This window comes from Melanotaenia boesemani, chromosome 19, assembly GCF_017639745.1.
Source record: "Melanotaenia boesemani isolate fMelBoe1 chromosome 19, fMelBoe1.pri, whole genome shotgun sequence".
Taxonomy (NCBI): domain Eukaryota; kingdom Metazoa; phylum Chordata; class Actinopteri; order Atheriniformes; family Melanotaeniidae; genus Melanotaenia; species Melanotaenia boesemani.
The window spans coordinates 17857289-17882598 of record NC_055700.1 but is presented as its reverse complement, the minus strand read 5'-3'; the positions used below and the strand labels follow the sequence as shown (position 1 = coordinate 17882598).

The following is a 25310-nucleotide window of genomic DNA, read 5'->3' as shown; positions in this document are numbered from 1 at the left end:
ATTTGGACAATCAAAAAATTTTTTTTCCAACAAGCTTATTTCTCTATTTCAGGTCCAGGTGTTGCTATATTTCCTCCAGCTAGAGACCATCCCCACCCCAGACAGTAAACGACAGAGCATCCTCTTCTCCACTGAAGTATAGAGCTAACATTGTCTCTGACCAAAAGGGTGTGAAAAGGAGAGAACACTGGCTCAAAGTGAGCTTATTGTAGTGTGTTTTTTAATTGACTGCCTGCACTCGGCTCAGATCTCTGCGCTGGAAAGGATCTTTTCTGGTAATACTGGCCTGAACACAAGAGGGAGCCATTGGGCCTCTGAAGCTTAGAGGACACGAGGTCATTTCTCTCATTACCTGGTAGTTAGTATGATTCCTTGTACCTGTAGTGATTTTATGGGTACATCAGCCATCTGCATTCCTGCACTTGGCTTTTTGTTTGTGTCAGGACTGAAACTTTGCAACTATGGTTCAAGAAATAAGAAGTTGGATCACAATGAGCACAAGTCTTTCAGAATTTCCATGATGTACCGTTGCGTGTGGGCATTGTTTTGTGTGTGTTTATTTTGGACAATCATTTAGTCTAGGAAGAAACGTCTTTTGCCATCTCAAACAATACTTCATGTTCCATTGTGGAAAACCATAACGTTTCTCACATAATCTCGTTGAAGTCTTTCAGACAAGAGGAGATATTTGTGCTGTTGGTCGGAGCAGAAAGTCAACACGGGGAGCTGCCAGCATACTGGCTTTTCCCTTCTTTTTTTTTCTGTGTTACAAAAAGCACAGGAGACCAAAACCTGTAAAAGTGTTTACAACGTAAACAAACCCGGTTGGAATCAAATGGTTAAATCGTAAAAAAAAAGTAAGAACCCAATGTTCAGTTTTTCTAACCAGAGAAGCAAATTTCCTCTTTTTGTGTTTTCTGTGTCTCAATACTGTCTTCAGCTTAAATACCCAGGAAGCAATATATTTTCTAACGTAGAATTGTCTGTGATCATTTCCTTGCTGATGAAATGCCCATCATGTTGCAACATAGGATGTCTTGCCAAACTTTTTTTTTTTTTTAAGGAGTTACATTTAAAGATATTGAACATGTACATAATCTTAAAGCTGTATTTTTTCTGTTTGATTAACAATATAATCATTGTTGCTGATATTGTAATTTATTTAGGGGGCTCAGTGGATTTTTTTTTTTTTATGTAAACTTTTTTCTCTTTAAAAAGGTGTGACATCTTAGCCTTGATTACAAGTCTTGCAGAAAATGAGCAAGATTTAGCCTTTATTTAATAGAAACTATTCAGCCATTCAATCCAGCCTTTGGATTATTAATTTAGATATTATGAAGGTAACATGCACGCACACACATATTGTAGTTACGCACTCTTTGCTGCTGTGGAAAAGGCACAAGCTCTTGAACTGTTGAGTGTTCCTCAGCAGCATCGTCTCATGTTCTGAGACCGTTGCCTCTCTAGTTTAGACTTTATGCAATGTCATAGTACAGCACACACACAAACACATAGGACATTGTCTCCTTTGTAACATTTTTTTTTGTGGCTGCAGAAGTACATTCATGCTATGTTAAAACTACTGTATTACAATTCAAGTGGCCTGAGTATTCATGTCCAATGAAGAGCATATCTATTTGTTATACTAAAGGAATTGACCTGCTTCATCTTTTTTGTTATTATTTTATTATTATTTTTTATTTTATTTTGACCAAAACATTACAAAATGTTCCATTCAAGAGCCTAGTTTGAGATGAGCTCTGTAGATATTTTCCTTGTTTTTAATTTCTCTCTCGTTAATTTAACATGCAGGCATGTTGTATTGAATTTTGCTGTTTTTTCTTTGCCGGCTCTTCACAAGTGTCTCATCACAGACTTGGATTTGTTAAGTGGTAGTTTATGAGGATCGTTACTTTTACACTTCAACAGCCCATCCTTTTCTGGCCAATGTCAGCGTAAAGCCTATGATTGGGTTACTGTTTACAGCAATCAGCCCACAAGATAAACACAAAATCGCTCTGACTGGTTGGGATGATGGCAGCAGATCCTTTTTTGGCCTTTGTGGATTAAACCTGTTCTGGCCCAAGGATGCTCGTTCACATTTGGATCTGGGGAGTTTGATAGCCCTGTCAAGGTCCTAGGCTCTGGAAGAGTTCATTGTACTGCTTGTGGAGGGGTTCACCCATCAGTGTGTGGTGCTGTTGTCACTAATCTATGCCAGGATCCAATATCTCACAGCAGAACATTGTAGTGTAACAAGGATCAACATTGTGGCTGATTGGTGCACATTAAATGCAGAGTTAAAACTGGTTTAACAGTAAGAGAGTTTATGACTGCTTTTGTCCATAAACAGGCAAACCTGAATGAACAGTGATGCAAAAGTTATTTTGGCCTGGAAAATGAAGGGAAAGAGTAATGTTTGCTTTTTAATACATATCAACTCTCCAGATCTTAAGATTACATCCATTTTGCCCTCACCATGTCTCAAAGACATCCTTGCGACCTATAGTTTTTAATTCACCAATAAAACACCATGTTGTGTCACTCTCCTGAATAATACAGACTTTATTCTCAAGTTTCTCCTGCACCATTGTGCTTTTCTTTACCTGCCTTTGTATACTTCCACTAATCTTGACCCACTGTAGCATGCTTATATTCATGCATCAAAGAGTGAATCTTCTAGTGAATCATTCAGCCATTCTCCTTTATAAGTCCTAATTGCCTACACTACTCCACCCTATCGTGCCTCAAAACATAAGCTTTTGTTTAGCGCCTGCTTAACTTTAAATGCCAGTGAAAACATGGATGGTGGAAAAGCTCTTTCTCCTGTTGCCTTTTGCTGAGGACAGCCACACATTTTTCATCTCTTATAGGCTAAGACAGGACCTTACATTGAAGCATGGTCTTAGCTCATGCTGTACATGGGTGTAATACTTACCACCTTCATTTGACTGTGATGCTGTAAGTAAATGAGACTCTGCTCTTAAATTGGTCTCTGTTGGGCAACACGTTAAGTTTCATCTCCTATAATGCCTTCTTATTTTTATTTATGTTTCTTCCCAGTTTGGTATAAGACAGTCTGCTGGATCTATTTATTTATGAGGAAATATCATTTAATACTAAATTAATGTTAGAAAAGTGTCTTTAGATGTGGTTTCTTTATGAATTGAAAGTCTGCTTTTAGCTTTTGTTTATGGAGTTAAAACAATTTCTCTTTTTTGTTTCTGAATCCCAACAGCTGAGTTAATCTGCAAATGTCTTTTAACTTTATTGTTCAGCTCAGCTTTAGTTATTTGTGCTGTACAGCAGACTGGCCACTGTGATTGTTTAGATTATTAACAGAATAGCAGGTTCTTAATTTAATTCGTAGGGTAACTCAAATTTCTACTTTTCCATGGATTTGTATAATATGTATTATACTAGAGAATACATAATTTGTTCTCCCTTTTATTTATTGTATTTCACTGATCATTAAGGATCGAGCTGATACACCTTTTAGTCTCTTTAAAAATCTGAACTGTCAGTTTGTGGTAGAGGACAGAAGAGTCTTATATTACTCTAAATCTGCATTGTTCTGGTCTGTCGATTGTCACTGTAACTGCATGTACCCTCCATAACCTCAGCCCCCAAAAAACACAAGAAGTTTTATTTTTCTGTGGACTTGCTTGAAGATATGGTACATGTTGCTTTATATGAAAGTTACAAATATCTTGCATTTATTACACAGCCCTGGTATTTATCACTATATTTCCATAATATAGTTAAGACTTTCAGTAATCCTCTGATGCCACTTCTCTGACTCCACGATACCATTAAATTAGGCCACTTTGGGGAAAATTCTAGTTTTGTTTTCATCAGCACATAACAATGTAAAGTTCAGGATGAGACTTGCTGACCAAACACAAAAACTGTCTCTTTTTATTCCGTTTTTAACTCTTGTTCCTATTAAATATTCAATGTTCTGCTTGTAGAACTGTAAAAAAAAAAAAAAAAAAAAAAAAAAAAAAAGGATTACTGTATTCTGAGGGCAAACATGTTTGGAAGGCATTTGCAGCCTATGTTTGTACACAAAAAAATGTTAAATAAAATCTCCTGTATCTACATAAGTTTGGTCCTGTTCTCTGTGTCTTATAAAGAAAACAGGAGAGGCAGTTAAATTCCTGTACTCACACTTCAACATGGTCATTTCTTTGGGCAGTCAGGCTGATTTATTCAAATGTGCAGCAAATGTATTGTTAGCTGGGTTATTTTAGAAAAAATCTAAATGAAACTAATCTGAATGTGGTGACTTTACTGCAGTGCTTGACATGTTTTTCTAAAAGTGAAGAAAATCCAGGACCTTTGCATACAAATAGTTTGAGTTAAGTCCACTGCTGACAATCGTGTTAAAAAAATTAATTTGAGTGACAGCAAGCATGACTAAACTTAACAAAAAAGACTGCCTTTGGTGGATTATGTCTATGTTACTACAATGCCTTTTGGTAATAAATGCTACATTGTTGGAAAACCAGTTCACTTCACTTTTAAATGATGCCACAATTGTAAGATAAATGCATTTGTAGGATTAATTGAATTAGTTAAATATGTGGTTTGCACCCATGACAAGCATCCCAAATCTTCGCTGCTAATAACAAACATCTTATTCTGCCTTTGACTCTAGTTTGGTTTTGTTTATTGTACTGGATGATTTTGTCTGAAGAAAAATACTGGCAATTTAACAAACAAGGGCCTCAGTAGCACATGGAAGAAAGAGCGTACACAGCCATAACAGCCTGGCTCCTTCTCACACACTGCTGTTGGATGGCCTCCCCTTCTTCAACCAGCATTTGTTGATAGTCAACTAATGTGGTTGTGTTGGTTACTCTGGCACAAACAACATGCAACAAGCTGATCCCACAAATGTTAAATGAGGTTGAGATCAAGACTGCTGCAGAATCTTGTCTTTATCTCTACATTGAGATTGCCTCTAATGTTGACAAGGCTTCTTTTGCCATTGAGGGAGTTGCTGCCACACAAAGAAAAGAACAGAGAAAAAAAAATCAACCAAACACAGATTTCATTACTTTTTGTTCTAAGAAAATAAGTGAATACATCTTAATCATACACTTATAAAAGTGTAAGCTGTTACTGTATATTTACTGTAGGTTACAACACCATATTCTGTGAGTTTTCATTCATACTACAAACATAAAATTACTTTTATCAGCACAAAACACAAATCTCTGACGAACAGACCCCACCCACACTAATAACTCACATCATGTGTTTAATGAATGTTTGGATTGATGACAAGTGATGGTCTGTTTTCAAGAAATTCCACCCTTAAGAAGCATCACAAACCTACTTAGCAGACTTGATTCCTGAGAGATTCATCTACCACCCCACAGGCTCCAAGCACTGCAGGAGCAAAAAGAGATAAAACATGAAGGTCAGTAATAACATTGATCATGTTGACTTGAAAATTTACATGTTGGGTCTTAAAAGTGCACACTGGCATTTTAGCCAAATAGTAAGAAATATGTATAATACATAATAAAAATAGTCATGTTGTAAATAGTCTCACAGAATGAGGAAGAAACTAACGTGGCAGACGTCAGCAGTGGAAGGTATCTTTGAGGCTCTACACGGACATGTCACCTCTCAAATATCTCTGATCCCTCCTCCAGGTCCTTCCTGTCCTGTTCTGTGCCAGTCTGTCATGTTTCAATTTAAAATGCTCTCTGTTGTTTCTCTGCAAAAAAATACAAAAACCTGGCAAGAAATTCTTAAGTTTTCAGACGTTCCTCCCTCTAGCATGGGAATTTTACTTAAATGTTGGCTTTTTTTAAAGCGGGTGTATGAAAACCCATGAACGGGTTGGCGAACTGGCTTATATAACAATGTCAACTGTCACAGAGTTCATAATCTGTCACTGTCTGTCACAATCTTAGTAGCCTGGACAAAGAAAATGACTAAAAGTAAATCCTGCTAACTGATTCTTGGAAGCTTGGGCTCAATTTGCCACTAACTTCTGATCATCAGTCAAAATCAATGTTTGCAAAGATTTGGTGTTAAAGGAAATCCTCAGGAAACTAGATTTTGTAGATGGAAAAGGCAGATTGGTGTAATTACATTGTGCTTTAAACATTCATGTTCTTATTTAGCATTGACAAATGTCTTCAGTGACTTAACTTCATGGCTGCAGACACAAAAGCTTTTACTGATTTGCAATCAGGTTTCATTGCAATAAATCTTGGAAAGCTTGTTAATTTCCCTTTGAAATTATGCCACATTTGCTGAAATATGTAAGTTGTGCCCATTGTTTTGCCAATGCCAAACAGCTGATTCCCCTACTAACTCTCGTTTAATGTAACTTATTGGGCTGGATGACTGAAGTCTGAAAAAACAAGAAGTCCTTTACCAATTAAAAGGTTTTTTGGTTGGACAAAAAGGTAAACAATGCTGGGCCACGAGAGCCTGATTCATTAAAATGTGCACAAGGATGTGTTCATGAACATAGTCACTGACAACAGATTAAAACAGATAAATTACATTATTTTGATTTGATTATTTGAATTATAAAGTGACCTTAAGGTGCTCTTAATACAATGTATTATTATTATTATTATTATTATTATTAAAAGAAGAAACAAGTTGTGCATTCATTCAGCTGAAGTAAAAATTAGTCTCCAGGGTTTTCCACAACTTGCGCAACAAGGTCTGTGCAATTTTTGTCTTTCCTGCAGCAAACTGTCATCAGACAGTGATGCTGAATGGATTTTTTGGCCACAGCAAAAACATCACATAACAAGCTTCCAGGTCTTTTGATGCAGTGGTTGGAGCTTTTCCCTTTGAGTCTTGGGCTGACCTGAATTCAGCTTATTTCCTCCTTTAAAAAACTCAGGTGGCTTACCAACAGGTGTGCTTTGTGGAAAGATGCTTCTGGAGATGCATTGGCATTATGCTGCTGTTTTTCTCCCGACATAAAAAACATGCTTTGGCTGGGTTGCAGTATGTGGATGTAAATCCCAAATAAATTCATTCATTTTCTGAATCGCTTAGTCCATTAAGGGTCGCGGGTAAACTGGAGCCTATCCCAGCATTAACAGGTGAGAGGCAGGGTACACCCTGGACAGGTCACCAGTCCATGGCAGGGCCAACACATAGGTGACAGACAATCATTCACACACACTCACTCCTAGGGAGAATTTAGAATCATCAATTAACCTAACATGCATGTCTTTGGACAGTGGGAGGAAGCCGGAGTACCCGGAGAGAACCCCACATACACGGGGACAACATGCAAACTCCACACAGAAAGGTCACTACCCTAAAGGTTCGAACCTCCCCCCAGCTGAGATTTGAACAGGGTGACCTTCTTGCTGTTAGGCTTTGGTGCATATAGACTTACAGTAGACTAAAACATGACTAAATAAAAATGGGATGAGGTTGACTAAATGTGATAAAAACTAATAAGTACGATTGAAACTGGACTAAAACTGAGACTAAATTTAAAAATGACTGATAAAATTAACACTAGTGTCTTGTAGCAGGGAGACGTCTAAGACCTCCAGGATAGTGCGCCTTGAGGACTAGGGTTGGGAATCACTGGCAAGGAAAATATAACAAGTGTTTGATGGGCGCAACCCACATAGCCTTCTCGATACTGCCACTCATCCCACACATGCATTTTCCTTAACAATGTGGCACCATTTAAAAGGGAAATAGGCTTTTAGGGGTATAAGATTTGTTGCCAAAAAGCACAGAAAAGAAATAATCCACCACATTTTGTACTAGGTTTATATATATATATATATACATACAAATACAGGAGCTCCACAGCTCCACAGAGAACTGTTTTATTCCCTTTTTTATTATTTCTTCACACGCCTGATTACAGGATCAATCATCCATCCTGTGTGCGGCAAAAGTACTTAGACGATACTGCACTTGTGGGTCTGCTGACCCGAGGTGATGGTCTCACCTACAAAAGAGAGGTGGAAACATTTGAAAGCTGGTGTGATACAAACTTTTTTAAATTGAATGTTGAGAAGACAAAAGAGCTTATTATTGATTTTAGAAGGGAGAAAGAGGATCCCTCCATAACTTCCATTAAAGGTCATCAAACTGAGGTGGATGAATCATACACGTACCTCAGTGTGGTTTTGGATGATAAATTGAATTTTAGAAATAATACGGAGGTGGTTTACATGTAGGCTCAGACATGGTTCCTCTTTTTGAGGAAATTCAGATCTTTTAAACCTTCTTTATGTGTTTTAATCAGGGAATTTGAGGAAGTGTTTTTTTCTATGCTATGCTGGGATGAGGGAACAGCATTTGTGTAGATGACACAAACAAGATCAACAAGTTGATTAAAAAAGCTGGAGCTGTGACTGGCATCACCCCTGACTCTCTGGACCTCACTTTAGCACAAAAGAACGAGGTCCAAATTTAAAACAATTCTGGTTTTGAAAATCAGCCTCTACATGATGTTTTTAATTGTCTTAAAAGGAGACGTCATGCTTCAGTGTTCTACTAAATGTTTCAAAAGGTCTTTTGTTCCTGCATTTGTCAGATTTTTTAATGAACACAAAACAACTCCTTTTGCACGGAACCATGTTTTTAGTATAAATATGTATGGTTTTTATTTTGTCATCGTGGAGATGTTTGGTGGCAAAGAAATTTCCCCTTTAGGGGATGAATAAAGCTTCACACACACACACACACACATATGTATACATATATATATATATATATATATATATATATAAAACCATTTGCTCTATTAAGTCTTTAAATCAGGCTAAGTTAGCATCCTCACGCGCACCCAGACTAAACTTCAAACCTGATCTGTCCTATCATTTGACATTTTACCGAGCTTGTGTATGCTTATTTATTACTTAAAGAGGAAGTGGGTATCTACCGTGTAGCTTCAACCCAATGTCCTCCCGAGATTAAGAAATACATATACAGACACGCACGCACGCGCACACACACACACAAACACACACACACACAGCCCCTCACCAGGGTGTCGTGGTTGCGTGTTTTCCTGTTGCTTCGTGTCGGTGCGCAGCATCTTGATCGGTGGGCGCCGTGTCACAGCCTTTTTCCTGTTTCTTTTCTGATTCCACTTGTTCGACCACGTTTACTTTCATCTTATTCTTGTCAGTTTTATTTCAGTGTAAACTGGTGGAAAGGCAGCGCGACTTGGTTAAAAAAGACTACTTTTGTCATCCTAACTCAAGGTAAGAAAGGATGAAACGTTTCTTCCAGTTTAGACTGTTAATAACTAGGGAAAGCAAAGTTAATTGCGTTCCCATAACGTAGAGTTTTCTTTGTTCTTTCAAAGTAGGTGTTTGGTTAACAGGTTATTCTTTAACTGATGGAAATGGTAGCAGTCTTGTTCTGGCGGTGAAATGGTGAAATAAATGCCTTATTGGGGTTAACACTTATTATTAATTTATTTGAGTTAAAAAACAAAATCCATAATAAGCTTAACCCAGGAATAAGCCAGCTATGTGCTTATTAAACTTTAGGCTGTTATAAGTTTAGCAGTGTGTGAAGCTGTGATTTGTAGAGCTGATGAAAGCATGAAAACCTTTCTGATGCTCTGTAGCGATTGTCTTTAATCTTGCAGCCTCTCTCAATGGTCAATGCCATCAAGAGGTCACCATATGCCAGCACCTTCCTCATTAGTGATACATATTCTAATAATATTACAGCTGTGTTTCTTTAACAACAGCTCCAGTTTTTGTTTTCTTTGGACTTTGGTGGAGCTGAGCTGGTATGTTTGATTGACATGGCAGTGACAGATCCTGTCCAGCAGGATGTGCATTTTCTTATCATTTCCTCTGCTGCTGTTTCTGACCCTGTTCCTATACTGATGGGGGATGTTTCTGCCAAAGCAGTCAGCTGGAAGAAGGTTAAGAAGGTCCACTGTGTGATAGCTGTTTGCTATGAGCTCCACTGAAGAGAAACTGTAAGTTCTTCATCATTCTTTTTGCACTATAACTCTGCAGGATTTGTGTGGAGCAGAAACCATTGCTGCCTCATGAGGTCTTTTACTGCAGCTTTTAATCAAACTGGATAAATCCAGGGTTTTGAATTCCTTTGGCCTATGAGAATGTTTAAATAGCACAACAATAGAGGAGAAGTTGGACTTTGGTTCAATAGACTGCCTATCAGGATTACTGCTTGTAGAGCAACAGGGTTACACTGTATGTGGTCCACAGTGGGTCATTTAATGAGTCATGTTAAAATGTTCAAAAACACCCATGAGTGTGAAATGGCATGTCTGTTTTCTTTGTTCTTTTAACTTTTTACTTTTTACTAGGTTTATACCAAACAGAATAAGGACAGATGTTTCAGTAATAGGGTATTAGATTATTTTTTTCATTATAATTCACAAGCTTTGACTTCCACGGGAAATTCCACATAAGCAGGGAACTTCTAAGCTAAAATGTATATTTAGAGGTAAGTCGTCAATTTTAACTAAATGATTAAAGGGGTAAATTTAGTATCCATTTTAATATTTCAGTGGCTTGATATACTGTAACTCTTAAATAACTCATGGGGAATTCCCTATCTCTGAATTTAAACAGTGTGTAGGATCTTAGCACAGCTCTTTCTGTGGTCACTAATGTTTAATCTTACCACACAGTGTGCTCTGTTCCTCAGTTGACAAAAACTGAAAGCAAATAAAAATCAGCTTCTTTTTTTCAGCTGATAAAATCAGTAGTGTACTGATGTCCATCTTCCTGTAGGATTTAAAATGTAATTTTTGGTATTTTGGCTTGGTCTCTAGTATTTTCAAATGCATTTATTTATTTTTTTTAATGAATTAGGTGATCCTTAGGTTCTGTGTTTTCTACCTCAGCTTTTAATATAAATATATGGACAACAGGACAGTGTGTTAGAGACATTGAAGACCTCCTCGTGTGTGTTTTGAAGGTTTTGGGGTTCCAAATGACAAAAACAACTGATAATAATTTTACAGCCTAAAATATTCAACTTGCAGACATGGTGTGCATTGGTGGCAAGAAGCAGTAGCTTCTTGCTTGTTCACGGGTGAATCTAACAGAAACATGGGACTGAATTCAAGGCTGTTTGTCCTCTGTAACTTGAAAACCTGTTTAGATGTGCTGGCTGTATGTTGTCTCTTGTTGTCTTTGCTGAAAATGCCAGTGTTACAGTTTCAGTGACTGTATAACACTGATGCTTACACCATGTCTAAAAGGTTTCCTTTTTCAGTCTATTGATAAATGTGTCCACAGAACTTTGGTCTACAGCTCTTTACTTATCAGAATGTTGACTTGTGTGAACTGTAGCCTGTTATTTCTGTTTCTTAGACTTTTTGTAGGTTGTATGTTGGTTGTATATAGGACTCAGGATATCTTGTATTTATCATTGACCAACATAGCTGCACTTCCTTCATCTTCTGTAAAGTTTTGCAAAGATTTCCTTGCTATTCAGGTAAATATATATATATATATATATCAGTTTTTTTATTCTGGTAGACAATTGTAGGAAATATAAAAAGAGCAAACACCAAATGACATACAGTTAAGGTCTTGCTGCCTGGGCATTATACAGATGACTCATAAATATCCCAGCATCTGAGCCCTCAGCCAACTATGATCCATCTTTTTTTTTTTTTTTTTTACAATCTGTATCCTGCCATTGATGTTGACAAACCATCTAATCTCACTGAGTGACAGCTTCCAAATCTAACGTGCAATTCTAACACAAATGTCTTGAGAAACATGACATAAAACTGCTCTAATTAAAACCGGGACTGAATGTTTTAGCCTGGTTTATTTTCATTTCCTTATTTGAGAGTTTATGGAATTATGATATTATTGCATAATAACTACTAATATCAATTCTTACAGATTATATTTCAGATTTGATGTTGAAAAGTTTTATCCCACAAAGACTCATCATAAAAAAAAGAAAAAAAATAGGATCTACAGAATTCTTTTAATTATTGGCTCAACATTTCAATTCAAAGCAGATTTTCCCATAAACCTCCACTACAACTTTGCTTCTTTCCTGCTCTGTTGTGGCAGATCTGTTTTCAAACAGTTCGGGAGAAAATAAATAATAATGCTCAATTATCCTCTTCTTCACTGCAGCTTATCTGACATGATCTGGGAACCTGTCTGTGAGTTCATCTCACTTCTTTGTGCTGTTTTACCTCAGTAACTGGAAAAGCTTGGCCCTCATTGCTGAAGCTGTCTGAGTTTGTACCAGTTTTGTGTAATAAACCCTAATCTGCTTACAACACAGAGAAATTTTTGGAAAATAGCTCCTGAAAACCTAGCATACTTTAACATAGTGCTCCACTGATAGTAACGTTACACTAAAAAACTGCCCCAACTCCTCAGTTTGTTTTGTGTAATTATCAGTGATTTTGGAGGGAAGTGTGTCAGTGGCGGGAATGATTAGTGAAGGGGTTTTGGGAAACTTTTCCTGAAATAAAAGGTCCATTGTTAGACTGTCTGCTTTGGCCCTGTCTCCTTGTCTTCCAGTGATAGATGGCTTCTCTTACGTATATGTGCATGGGTACTGTATGTCCACATGGTAAGCTGCAATCTGTTGATACAGACTAAAACCACTGACGCTGTGTTCTCTTTCTATCTTTCTCTCCACACCACTGCTTATACTTTGGCAGCCATCGGACAAACCTCCCAAATATCCCACCTTCCATGTTCTACTTCTGAGTGTGGCCAAGATTCCGGATGTAAAGGCAAAAGAGATAAAGGCCTTTACAGAGACAAAGAGGAAGACTAACAAACCTGTAATAGTGGTTGTTATGGTAAAAGGTTCAAGTGAAACCAGGCATCACGTGTGATGCTTGTGGTGAGAACTTCCTGCTTTGTCTCTCAACCTGTGACACAATCAACAGTTTTTTTCAAGCAGCACCATGCAGTTTGGCAAGCGGTTAATTTCTTTGGAAGCAAGTCAAGAGGCTGAATGTGTGGGATGAAAGCACAAAGAAAGCAAAAAAAGAGGAAAAAACAACCATGCTGAAGAGCCACCAGGTGGTCTATATTGGCCTGGAGCTAGTGATTGCTCTCCTGGCTGTGGCTGGGAACATCTTGGTCTGCTGGTCTGTCTGCCTCAACTCCAACCTGCAAAGCATCACCAACTTCTTTGTGGTGTCACTGGCAGTGGCTGATATTGCTGTGGGGCTACTAGCAATTCCTTTTGCCATCACAATTAGGTACAATTTCCTTATTATTTCATTTAGGACTGGGGTTAATGTTGTTCCACAGATAAATTTCAAGATCCAACACAATGTATTACTTGTTATGTTTGCTGTGATGGCTGTCTTTCTAATCTGTGTAATTTTCGGTTTGTCTATCATCAGTGTGGGTTTCTGTGTTGACTTTTACGGCTGCCTGTTCATCGCTTGCTTCGTCCTTGTGCTCACTCAGAGCTCCATCTTCAGCCTGCTGGCAATCGCTGTGGATCGCTACATCGCTATCAAGAACCCACTCAGGTGAGAGAAAAAAAGACCAATCATCTTCTTACTTGTGAATCAGACTATAATGAGAATAAATCTTTCATGGACTTCATCAAGAAATAAAGTTATGCTTTAGTAGTATGGCATTTTTTTTTTTTTTTGCATTGAAAATGAAGCTGCTTTCAAACATGGTACTCATGGCACAGGAAGGAAGAGGTATGTGGAGTTGTAGCAAAATACACTGAATTACACATAATACCTAGCTAATAGTTTGATCTTTAGTCCCCATAAAGATTAACATCAATTAAACGCTATTTTAGATATTTTTGTTTTAACAACAGAAATAGTACAACATGACTCATTGTTCATGCGTGTATGTGTGTAACTAAACCCACAGTTGATTAACAGCTGCATTCTTTTCTCCTGTCATGCAAGGGTATTTCATCTATTAAGCCATAGCAGGTGATGCATTTGCATAAGCGGTTACATAACAGCTTTATTGTGTGTTTGTACACTGATACTGGTCCTACAAACCTGGCACCAAAGACCAATGGGCTAATAATCTGTCTAAATTAAACCTGATAATATGTGACGGGCTTCCAACTTGTCCATGCAGGATTCCAGTTAAAAACCCAGGAATGGTTTTAAGTCATATGATCTTAGACAATGTCATCAATCTTACAAATGGTTTTATTTCTCCAGCAGAATGTATACATACTTGGTATCTCCATCATACATTACACATATGACACTATCAATAAAACTTGTACAAGTAGAGAAGAACATACGTAGTATAACTTACATTTAAGTTTCTCCTCAGTTGAAATCTTATTAGTTGTTTTAGGTATGTTTTTTAAAAGGAGGCATACATTATTTTGCCCCTTTCATACTTTGATACAACTATTGAAATCTAAGCTGTCTGGTGTGGTTGATACATTCTTACAGGATTTTACAAATGGTTACTGAACCATTGCTTACATATAATCAAAATCTTCTTCTGAGCCTGGATGCCAGTTTTCCTATGGTTACTGCTTTGCACATGGTCTAACTTCATGATTTTCTGGTCCTCAGGGGCCACTGTCCTGCAGGTTTTAGATGTTTCCTTGCTTAAACACAACTGACTCAAATGAATGGGTCATTGTGCAGGATTTGACAAACTAAGGGATCGATTTGATTAGAAGCAGGCATGTTGGAGCAGGAAAAGATATAAAACTTGCAGGACAGTGACCCTCAAGTACCAGAGTTTGCGATCCCTGCATCTCTGTAGGGATGCCTGAATTTGCAAATCTGAAGGGTTATTGAATAACATATTTTCTGACTCAGGTGGTCACAACAAAGTGATGAGCTTGTGTTATGTTTCAGTTTTTTAAGCCATTTAAGATATCTAATATGCACTAAGCACAGAAAACCATTAAGATACATTCTCAACTTAATTAAAAGTCATTCAAACACAGAATGATAGAAAATTTCATTTTAATTACATTTACATTTTTAGGTCTTTACATTGTTTAATCAGTTTTAGTACAAAATATCCTTTAAAAATAAATATTTTCCTCGGCAATTTCACTGAATTGCTAGTAGCATCTGCGTTCATGTCAGAGGCTTAAAAGATATGTTCTGGTAGATTACAGTTTGGGAAGGAAATGTCTTTCATAATATATGTATGCACACTCAGGCAGTTGTGTGCAGAGTCATTAAATGTCAAATAGCAGGATGTCACAGTTTATCTACTTCTCCGCTTTTAAATGTGGCAGGGTGGAAGAGCTTACAGTACTTCTGCAAAGTAAAGCCCTGCATGTATGCATCCAAATTATTACTTATTGTAACAAATCTTTACAAAATCATGATGTATTTTAAAACCTGACACACTGTTTGTGGCATCTTTAGTCAACAAACCAATGAATGAACACAGGACCACAACTGTAAGGGTAATTAGATTCTTTTTTTTTCTTCTTTTTTTTTTTTTAATTTTTAATAAACATCATATGACAATTGTAATATAATTTTAGCTCTTTGAATAAATATTGTGTTTAGGCTTCACAACCATTTTGTCCTCATGTAAATTGGCAAATATTGACTTTACCTCTGAGGGATACTGTCACAAAGAGATTAGATAAAGCATCTAGCCCTACAGTGTTTTATAGTGTGTTTAACCTTACAGGTACAACAGTCTGGTGACAGGGCCAAGGGCAAAGGGCATCATCGCATTGTGCTGGGCCCTTTCAGTTGGCATTGGTCTGACACCGATGTTTGGATGGAATACAGGTGAGATGTATTTCGGTCAGTGGCGCCTCTGTTGTTATTTCTGGGAGAGAAAACCAATTGAGAGAGCTCTAAAAATGGTTATGTTGCAAATATGATACATTTTTCATTTGAATCAAATGGTTTTGTTTGCTGTTCACTTTTTCTTTATAGGCAGGATTTACTTTAAAGGATATTTTGTCTCTATTGGCCATACTCAGTAGACCTAGTCAACATGTGTATGTCAGCCCTTTGTAGTTATTAAATCAGTTGGAAAAACAGGATTCATGTGGGATTATTCATGGGAAACATACTGTTCAAATGTAATTGCCCATGTCTATCTGATGTGGGATTTCACTGGTGTCTTTCTGGACCCGATCTGTTTTCATAGTAATTTGTTCAACCCAAATGGGCCCAGTTTGTGTCGCCCTTTTTGACTTACGCACATATTTCATGTTAGTTGTCCAACAGGACCCATGTTGGGAACCATGGTAGCTTTGCCCATGTGGTCAATCTAATTGTGCTTCAGAAGATGCTGAAATGTTTAACTAATCGCCATGTAAATGAGTATATACCCACATGCACATATTTTGCACCTATGCAAGTGTTAGAGAGTAAGCATGTTTTGATAATTTGTTGTTGTTTATTGATAGGTTCCCAGGTGCCTGAAATAATAAATGAAGATTTATTTAGTGAGTGATGGATTTAAGGAAAATGTTGCATTATTATATTTAGCCTTACTCATAGGCATTCAAGACAATAACATAATGGTTGTGTTTTTTTTCTTTCTTTTTTTTTACTGTACTGTCCGGTGTTTTAATGTAGGTGAATGAGTGGCTTTTTAGGCCCCAGCCCTTGTTAAATAAATTATAATAGAAATTATTATCTGTACTGTAAAATTTACTTGGTTGAAATAATTTTTAAAAAATCAAGAAAAACAAACAACAACAACAACAACAAAAGTCAAGACTGGAGTTAAACCAACTTTGTTTCTGTCGTACAGGTTGGAACTCTACCATCATTGCCACCAGGAACAGCAGCTGTCCTGAAGGCATGACGCAGTGTTTTTTTGAGAAAGTGGTCACCTTGGACTACATGGTCTATTACAACTTCTTTGGCTGTGTGCTGGTCCCTTTGTTGGTCATGCTGGGGATCTATGCCCATATCTTCATGGCAGCACGGCGACAACTCCGACTAATGAATCTCAAAGTTGCACACACACCGGCTCCTGGACAGAGAGCTCTGTCTTCAGGCTCTTCTCGTTCGATTCTGCAGAAGGAGGTGCATGCTGCAAAATCACTGGCCATCATCGTGGGTTTGTTTGCTTTCTGCTGGCTTCCTCTGCATATCATCAATTGTTTTAACCACCTGTGCCAGGACTGTGAGCGTCCGCACATCTGGGTGATGAACATCGCTATCATTCTCTCCCATGCCAACTCTGTTGTAAATCCCTTCATCTATGCCTACCGTATTCGGGAGTTCAGACAGACTTTTAGAAGGATTTTGCACCAGCACATCCCGGGACAGAGAAATGGGATTGGGAGTACTGACAGCAGAGGTGTTGGGAGCTCTAACAGCATCAGACGGACCTCCCACACTAGTAAAGATTGTTCATCACATGGCACAGTGGTAAAAAGTTACATCCCGAACCCCAGCTCTGATCAAACTGGACAAAAAGCTACTAATGAAACATTTTGCCACTGGGCATCAAATTTCGATGCTGCATCAAACAGCCACATACCCAATGGACACCAAGTAAAAAGTGATACTGTGTCAGCAGTGCAGGAGCAGCCAGGCATGACATTTTCTGCACACAGTGTAGTAGAGTCAGCCATGTATATGGGAGAAGCAGTGGATGTTTTTGAGCTGAGCAGCAGGGGAAATTGCACTGCTTTTGTAAATCTTCAAGCCTTCTCCCCAAAACAGACTGATTGTACCTGCTCTACAAATGTTAGAGAAGTCTCATGACAAAGATGTTTGTGTATTAAATATGTTTCTCCAACAAAACACACCTCACATTGTGCAAACATAACATGACAAAAGACTGATAATGGTTCAACAAATTAGCAAAACAGCTTTTTATGTCATATTAGTTTGATATTTGATCTCATAAACCAGGTCTAGGTCAGATGTGATGCACAGCAAACATGCATATTGCTCAAAGCAAGTGGACGTTTAATATGCGCTGTTTATGTTTTCTTGCAACGTTTGGTAGGGACATCTTTGAGATTAATGCTCTTTTTTTAGTAAGAAAAATGTGCACCTTAATCTTGACTAATTTCTTTGATGTACATTGCCAAGTAAGAGTTTTCAAAACTTATTCAAGTTTTCCAGATTATGTGAACTTTTAAGCTCATGTTTAAATCAATTCCAATTTTTTTTTTCTTTTTTATCCATGTAAGTCTCCACAGTGAGAAAGTGAGAAACACTAACTGTTGGGGGGGATTTTGTTGATGCAATAAAAATATAGGACTGGAATATTCCATTTTAAATAATCAGACCCAATGTTAAAACACTTGGAATTGAACTGTGCTATTATCAGTGGTCCATATGATGCTTCAACAGTTTGACTTAGGTCTAACTAACTGGACGAAGTTAGAGAAGGAACACATCTGTTTATAAAACATCTGACAGCTGATGGTATGTGCCAGAGTTAAAACCACATCTGAAGAACGATACAGAAAAACTCTACAGCATTAAAATGTTTGAGATCACAACAGTCTCCATCATTCTGAAACGGAAGAAGCTTGAAACTATCAATAAATTTATTTTCCCTGCCAAACTGACTGATTAAGTATGAATGGTCTAAGCCAGACAAGTAATCAACAAAGGCGATGGTATCTGAAGCTAATCTGGTGTATGTTTGTGTAAATGGGGGAAACATTTAGTGGACAGTCACTGGTGCAACACTCAAGCAATTTTAAAGTAGAATTGCTATTCTTTTTATAGAGGAGCCATTCTTTACTAAGATGCACAGAGCATGGAGAATTTATACAGAAGAACTTGAGTACCGCTCAGATTAAGAGAAGCTAAATCTTCTCATCTCATGAAATGAAGATTAAACTATTTGGCCATATTTTCCAACAGTTTCTGTGGAGGAAACTGGACAGTTACCATCATTTCATTCTTACCACACTCACAGTGAAGCATGGTGATGACAGCATCATGCTATGGGCTCTTTTTTGTGATAGATTGTGATAGATAAGTCAGGACAGAGGAACAGATTATGTTAAATACAGAGTTAAATAATAGAGGTCTTCTAATTCTCCCCATAACACATTAATGTGAAAGATACTGTGATTTGGAAAGTCACAAACAAACAAAAGTTGGTGTTCAAAGCCTTTAAAACTTAAAATTATTATTATTATTTAAATGATCAACACAATTAAAAAGAACTATTTCATTTTGTTTTTTTAGGCACTGCATATAATAGACAGAACTTATAAAATAATGACACGTGATCAGTTGTTGTACTGATTAGGATAATATGCAAAAGCATGAGGAATACAATAATTAAATGTCGCTACATTCATACAGTGCAAACCATCTCTCAAGTAAACATCTAAAATACTTTCTCAACGAGCTGGATAACTACAAAACAATGTTTCTGGTGTGATTATTGATTTGATATTTGCCAAGCAACACATGTTCGTTGTCAGTTCAACATCCAAGAGACACAAATCAAAAGCACAGATGTACACAAGCCAGTTACCAACTACCCAAAACAAAGGGCTTGTTTGCTCTATGCAAATACCACTCCATATGCCTGCAACACAACTACTTTCAGAGTCAGGTTAGCACACATCAAGAGCATAAAAAGAAAATACACAATAACACATGAACACACGCACATATAAAGTGCATATTGATGAGAGGTGTTTACACAGTGGCCTGGCATCTGACACCAGTCAATGAGCCTAGTGCAATGGAAATCAAATGAAAGTTCATTTGGGGATGACTTTTATTATCCCATTATGCTTTCTCTTTCCTCATTATAAAGCCCTTCCATTTTGGGATAGACCTGCATTAGGCATTTTATGTGCCTTATAGTAATTCTAGAGACATGTCTCCAGGAATAAACACACACAGCATGTATATAATTCCTACTGTATATTGAAAACAAAAACAAACAAAAAAGATATCAATTGTTTGTTAAACTTTGTGGTCATGTACGGGGGTATTCTAGTGGATTAAAGTTTTTCATTTTAAAAAGTTGTGTGTGTGTGTGTGTGTGTGTGTGTGTGTGTGTGTGTGTGTGTGTGTGTGTGTGTGTGTGTGTGTGTGTGTGTGTGTGTGTGTGTGTTCTGCTGTTTTGATAAGCATGAGATAAGGGTGATGGAAATTGTGTGGTTATGGGTGATTCAAATTTAAGGTGCCATAGTGGCATGGCATCATGTCCTGGGAGGAAACAACCCAGCTTCTTTACAGTATGCCGTAAAGTCATAAACGTCAACTTGTCGAGGCACAATGACACATGCAAAATTATATTGTGTACAGAAAAAAATGCAAATTGACAATACTGCACTTGAAACAAACTCCTAATCAATGTTTGTTTGAGAATTCTGATAGCATTCCCATAGGTCATTGGTAATGACAGATACAAGATGTGAACATTGGAAAGAAAGAAAGAAAGAAAGAAAGAAAGAAAGAAAGAAAGAAAGAAAGAAAGAAAGAAAGAAAGAAAGAAAGAAAGAAAGAAAGAAAACAAAAAAATACAGATCCCAAAGTGCACTGCGCTACCGGAAACACTTTGTTGAATTGTGGGTAGCCGGAAAAAGGCTCAAAAACGACGGTACCGCGTCAAATACACGTTGCGGAGGCGATTAAGAAGAGACAATAAAGGGAAAAAAACCGTTTTCAGCGCCGAATTTAGGTAAAAACGAATAAATAAAAAATAAGAAGAGTCTATATATTAACTGCTAAACGACAAAAACTTATTTTGATCTAAACATTGTCTCGTGCCTTTGTTTTATTTTAAAGATAGTTCATTCATTTTCCAACATGGCTTCGCGCATTTGCCGGAGGTTTACTTTAGAAAATAAATAAGATATTAATGTTTTAGCAGATATTTAAACAAAGTAAGAGTTTTTGTTGCATATCACGTGAAGACGGTCTTACTTTGTTTGCACAGGGCAACGTTTGTTAAGAAATGTGTTGTAGCTCAGCTAGCTAATGCAGCTAGCTTAGTTAGCTGTTAACATGTCTTTGGTTAGCATTAAATCGTTAATAGTAAATCCCTAACTGCATCTGTTCCAAGACCAGTTTGTATTTTATTAGGTAAAAGCGATATTTTTATTGCTATGTTCTGATAATTTTATAAGAACTACAGTAGTTAAGGACTATTAAATGCAATGGTTGGGATCTCCCTGTATCTCCTTGTATTGCATTGTGAACCGTATGCATTGTGTGATCATATGACTCACATTATCTCATTAAAAGCTGATAGTTAGTAGTTGACTTGTAGTTAATTAAGAAAATGTGATTATTTCATTAACAGTACAATGTATTGTGGTAGAAAAAAATCAAAGTTTACTACTTGGAATGTTTGTAATCTTGTATATTAGTGGGTTAGATCATTTTTGCTATTACAGAACTTATTGTGCAGCAGAACATTGTAATATATCGAATAATACTGTTTTACAGGAAGAGTGGTAAAAATGTCTATTGGCGTACCAATCAAGGTCCTGCATGAGGCAGAAGGTCACATTGTGACCTGTGAGACCAACACTGGAGAGGTGTACAGGGGCAAGCTGATCGAAGCCGAGGACAACATGAATTGCCAGGTTAGTTCTTCGCTAAATGAGTAAAACAAAAGCAAAACTCCTACTTCAGCCTATTTTCCACTACCTTGCCATCTACCGTTCAAAAGTTTGGGGTCACTTTGCCATGGTATTCAATAGGGAAGTGACCCCAAACTTTTGAACGGTAGTGTATATGTTTTTCTAAGGTATCATGGCTTTTGTTAGTAGCTAAATAAACTACTTACATTGAGTGAGTAGAGCAGTGTTCTGGATTACCTAGGCCATAAATGTGACAATTCGTGGTAAATGCAGAAACAAACAAACAAACAACAAAAAAACAAACCCAAGGGCCCCTTTAACATATCAGACAAGCTGGCCTGATCCTATGCTGGTTTGTCCTTTTACAAATCGTTACAGCATATTAAAAATCAGAGGAGGTGTTAAGTTGGTGGAGTTGGCATGTACTGTAGCCTATATAATGTGCATTTGATACTTCATGTCATAAGTAGCACACAGTATTACACACAATGATCATGTGATAAAATATTAGGGTTAGGGCTGTACGTTTGATTCAGTGCGGAATCATATATTTTTTTAAATCCCATGGCAAGCTAGTTGCTTACATCACTGACCATCACATTACGCACTCATGCTGGTTTAATGCGTGAAAGCTAATATTAGGTGGGCCTGTTTCACCTCTGTTCCAACCTCCCATGCCAGTTCAGAAGCTTTTTAGGGAGGGGGGGCTTTGAACTCACTCATTCTGCTGCTGCCCTTTCACAAATTGCACTGATGTGCAACAAACTGATATGCATCGGTCCTAGCTTGAAAAGGTTTGTGAAAGGTGCTAATAATTATAAGTGGGTTACCCTACATGTATGCATAATTAGGATTGGCAAGTTGTGCTGAAAGTATCTCATAAATCTACATTTCATACACGACTAATCCAGCCCTGAAAAACTGCTGCTACTTTACACCATGGATTTAAAATCAAAGCAGCTGTCAAATTTAGTGTGAACTATTTTTCATTTATTATTATTATTATTATTATTATTGTATCACCTGTAACATGTGTTGATGCTGCCCAGTGCACTGCATCAAATGGTTTTACAGTAACCATTTTTACATGAATTCACAAAACGCGTACAGGCTGACATTAACATCATTGAATGGCGTTCATAGATTGCTCTTGAAATGTATAAATTTAGGGCTTAAAGTATTCTGGCACTGTGCCGGATCTGCAATGTGCAGTTTTTACAAGGGTAAAAAAAAAAAGAAGGCATTTTAATAACTTGTAGTAATTTGGATTAACGGCATGATGAGTTACTCTGCTATTATGAAAGGAACACAGCTTTGCTCTCAACTAGACACATTATGAACCAATCAGAAGCTGAGTGGAATTTGAAAACTGATTGGTTAAGAGATCCAGCTGCAACCTAGACCTATGCTGGACTTCACATACGATAGAGTAGAAACACTGATGAATAGCTTGTAAACTTAAGCTACTTTGTTGGTGGGATGTTTGTCATGCCTGGAGAAGCCTTCCAAACACAAATATTTCCATTAGACTTGAAATAATCAAATCTGGAAATTGAGTGAACTCATACATGTACTGGGGGAAAATGTTTAAAGTGGTGTAATGACATGGCTCTCTGCCTGTAGAATATTAAACTAGTTCTTTGTTGGTTCTTTAAATAACCAGCTTAGACCTGGCCGTAGCACAAGAAGCACTGAACCAGCACTGTTAATGCTGTTTGAAAAGCTAGAATTGCAGTCATTTTGACTCCTGGGCTGTATCCTGTGTCTGTATCTGTGATCTGAGGTACATTCAGTCCCACGTTTATACTTTCACATGGGACACCAAGGTGCTTCAGGAAAAGAAAAACATCTTATGTATAGCAACAAGGGTGCACATGTGTAAAATGGTGTCAATGTTCAGTGCCAGTTGTGAAGCCACAGAAATTATATTTGGAGGGTATCTCGTTTTTCCAGCTTCAGACTGCAACTGTCAAGCTATCAGGGGAAAGTCTTAGCTTTACTGATTGGGAGGGAAAGGAGATGAGCAGTAGCTAAGAGGGTGCTAATTCAAAACATCCTCAGGACAAGACAGGATTTTAGATTTTACTTTCAGGCATTACACCTGCACAATGACAGTGACAGCTTCCAGTTCTACTTTAGGCTGAACAGGGAATTATGTGACAACCTGCTGGGGAGACTCACAATATAACATACTTTAGGTAGCTGATCCTTCTGTAGAGCATCTGGCAGTTTTATTGGGGTGAGTCACCCACATTTGACAAGACATTGCATCATTATCAGCCAAATTATCTCTGACTTGACACCTCAGTGTCTCAACAAAGCTCTGGACAGAAGTTTAACATGTAACACAGCACATAAATTGCATGGCTGACTTTGCACTGCACCTGTCTGTTCACACAGACTGTCTTGTAACATGTTGGTATGGATGAGTTTGGAAATGGATCTCTTACTTCATCCCATGTAAAAACAGCTTAAAGTAAGCAAATCTGTACTAGACCAGCATTGGCCATAAAAGATGCAACTGCCTAGAAGTTTATTTTATTTGTTTTTCTCTAAAATATGTTTTACTCAGGATTTTTCTGTCCCCCACAGATGTCGAATATCACAGTGACTTACCGTGATGGGCGAGTTGCACAGTTGGAGCAAGTCTACATCCGTGGCAGCAAGATCCGTTTTCTGATCTTGCCTGATATGTTAAAGAATGCTCCTATGTTAAAGAGTATGAAGAACAAGAACCAGGGATCTGGTGCAGGAAGGGGCAAGGCAGCTATTCTTAAAGCACAAGGTGAGTTGGAAGTGTTTAGACTGTCTGCCCACGTTTTAAAACGATACAGAGAATTTATTAATCTAATCTGGACCTTTAGCAGCGCTGAGTACATGTTGTCATTTTCCTACAGGGGATTTGAGATGTACCCATCAAAGATGTTTTACATCATTGCCTTTTGTATATTATTGTATTATCAGTCTGTAGTATATTCCTGTGTGGCAATTCTACAACATATTACAATAATTTGATTTGATATTTTCTCTCAAATGGTGAGATTCCTGTCTCAGTTGAACCAGGTGTGAAACTGCCTGTGTTATGTTGTCTTTTCCACAGTGGCTGCGAGAGGACGAGGTCGAGGTGGAATTGGAAGAGGCAACATTTTCCAGAAGAGGCGATAACTTACTGTTCAGACTTTGTTTTATAATTCTGTCATCATTGGATTTTGAGTAACTTCTGTATTGTTTGCAATCCTGTGCTTTGATTTCTTTTTCTTATATTTTTTTTTTCTTTTAATAAACATATTTCACTTTGATCTTTCTTGTCTTTGCCTTGACTCAGCTTAAATATTCTTGGACACTCTGTATTCCTTGCAATCAAATATACAGTTTCTGTATGTCTACACTTCATTGCCTCAGTTTGTAGCATCCTGCCAGTTCAAAACAGCTTGGGCTTCATAGGTCTTCAGCATATTATTGGGAAATAACTTGTGCATTTAAAATCTGTACATCCCAAAGGTTGACATCTGAAAGTGTCTTTCAGTGATTTGGCCTCCTTAAATATTCACTATCACTAAAAACAAATATCAAGAAAATGCATATAAAATTACGTAATGGCATTTCATTTTGTGGGGTATAATGGGATAATTGAGACTTGAATCTTTTTTTCTGGTTTGCCAAGGAGACTAAAACTGAAAATTTGGCAGTGTTAAGTCATAGTGTCATGTTAAACTTAAGGAATAATATTTGTGGAGCTTGCTCTTTGAAATTAGAATTCACAGGGTGTGGGATATTGGATCTGAGTATTTAAGGGTACCTGTTAAACGCGGAGCTATTTTTGTTTTTCAAGGTGCATT

The 25310-nt window shown here is 37.4% G+C and overlaps 3 protein-coding genes across 3 annotated transcripts in view; all 3 read left to right on the top strand.

The window, feature by feature from the left end:
- The window catches only part of bcr (BCR activator of RhoGEF and GTPase), a 76916-nt gene extending 72621 nt beyond the window's left edge, over positions 1-4295 (top strand). Inside the window, exon 23 of the mRNA XM_041970890.1 lies at positions 53-4295. Coding sequence (XP_041826824.1) covers positions 53-142 — 90 coding nt within the window. The 3' untranslated portion in view covers positions 143-4295. The remainder of the gene's footprint in view (positions 1-52) is intronic.
- A 4807-nt stretch (positions 4296-9102) lies between these two features.
- On the top strand, positions 9103-18171 carry LOC121630556 (adenosine receptor A2b-like). Its single transcript, XM_041970908.1, has 6 exons — positions 9103-9227; positions 9891-9961; positions 12656-13207; positions 13355-13486; positions 15612-15715; positions 16695-18171. The coding sequence occupies exons 3-6, from the start codon at positions 13008-13010 to the stop codon at positions 17657-17659; spliced, it is 1401 nt and encodes a 466-aa protein (XP_041826842.1). The 5' UTR covers positions 9103-9227; positions 9891-9961; positions 12656-13007; the 3' UTR covers positions 17660-18171.
- Positions 18172-20455: 2284 nt separating this feature from the next.
- On the top strand, positions 20456-24770 carry snrpd3l (small nuclear ribonucleoprotein D3 polypeptide, like). The gene is made up of 4 exons (XM_041970939.1): positions 20456-20564; positions 21335-21474; positions 24064-24256; positions 24572-24770. Exons 2-4 carry the CDS (start codon positions 21349-21351, stop codon positions 24634-24636), a joined length of 384 nt encoding a protein of 127 aa, XP_041826873.1. The 5' UTR covers positions 20456-20564; positions 21335-21348; the 3' UTR covers positions 24637-24770.
- Positions 24771-25310: the final 540 nt, after the last annotated feature.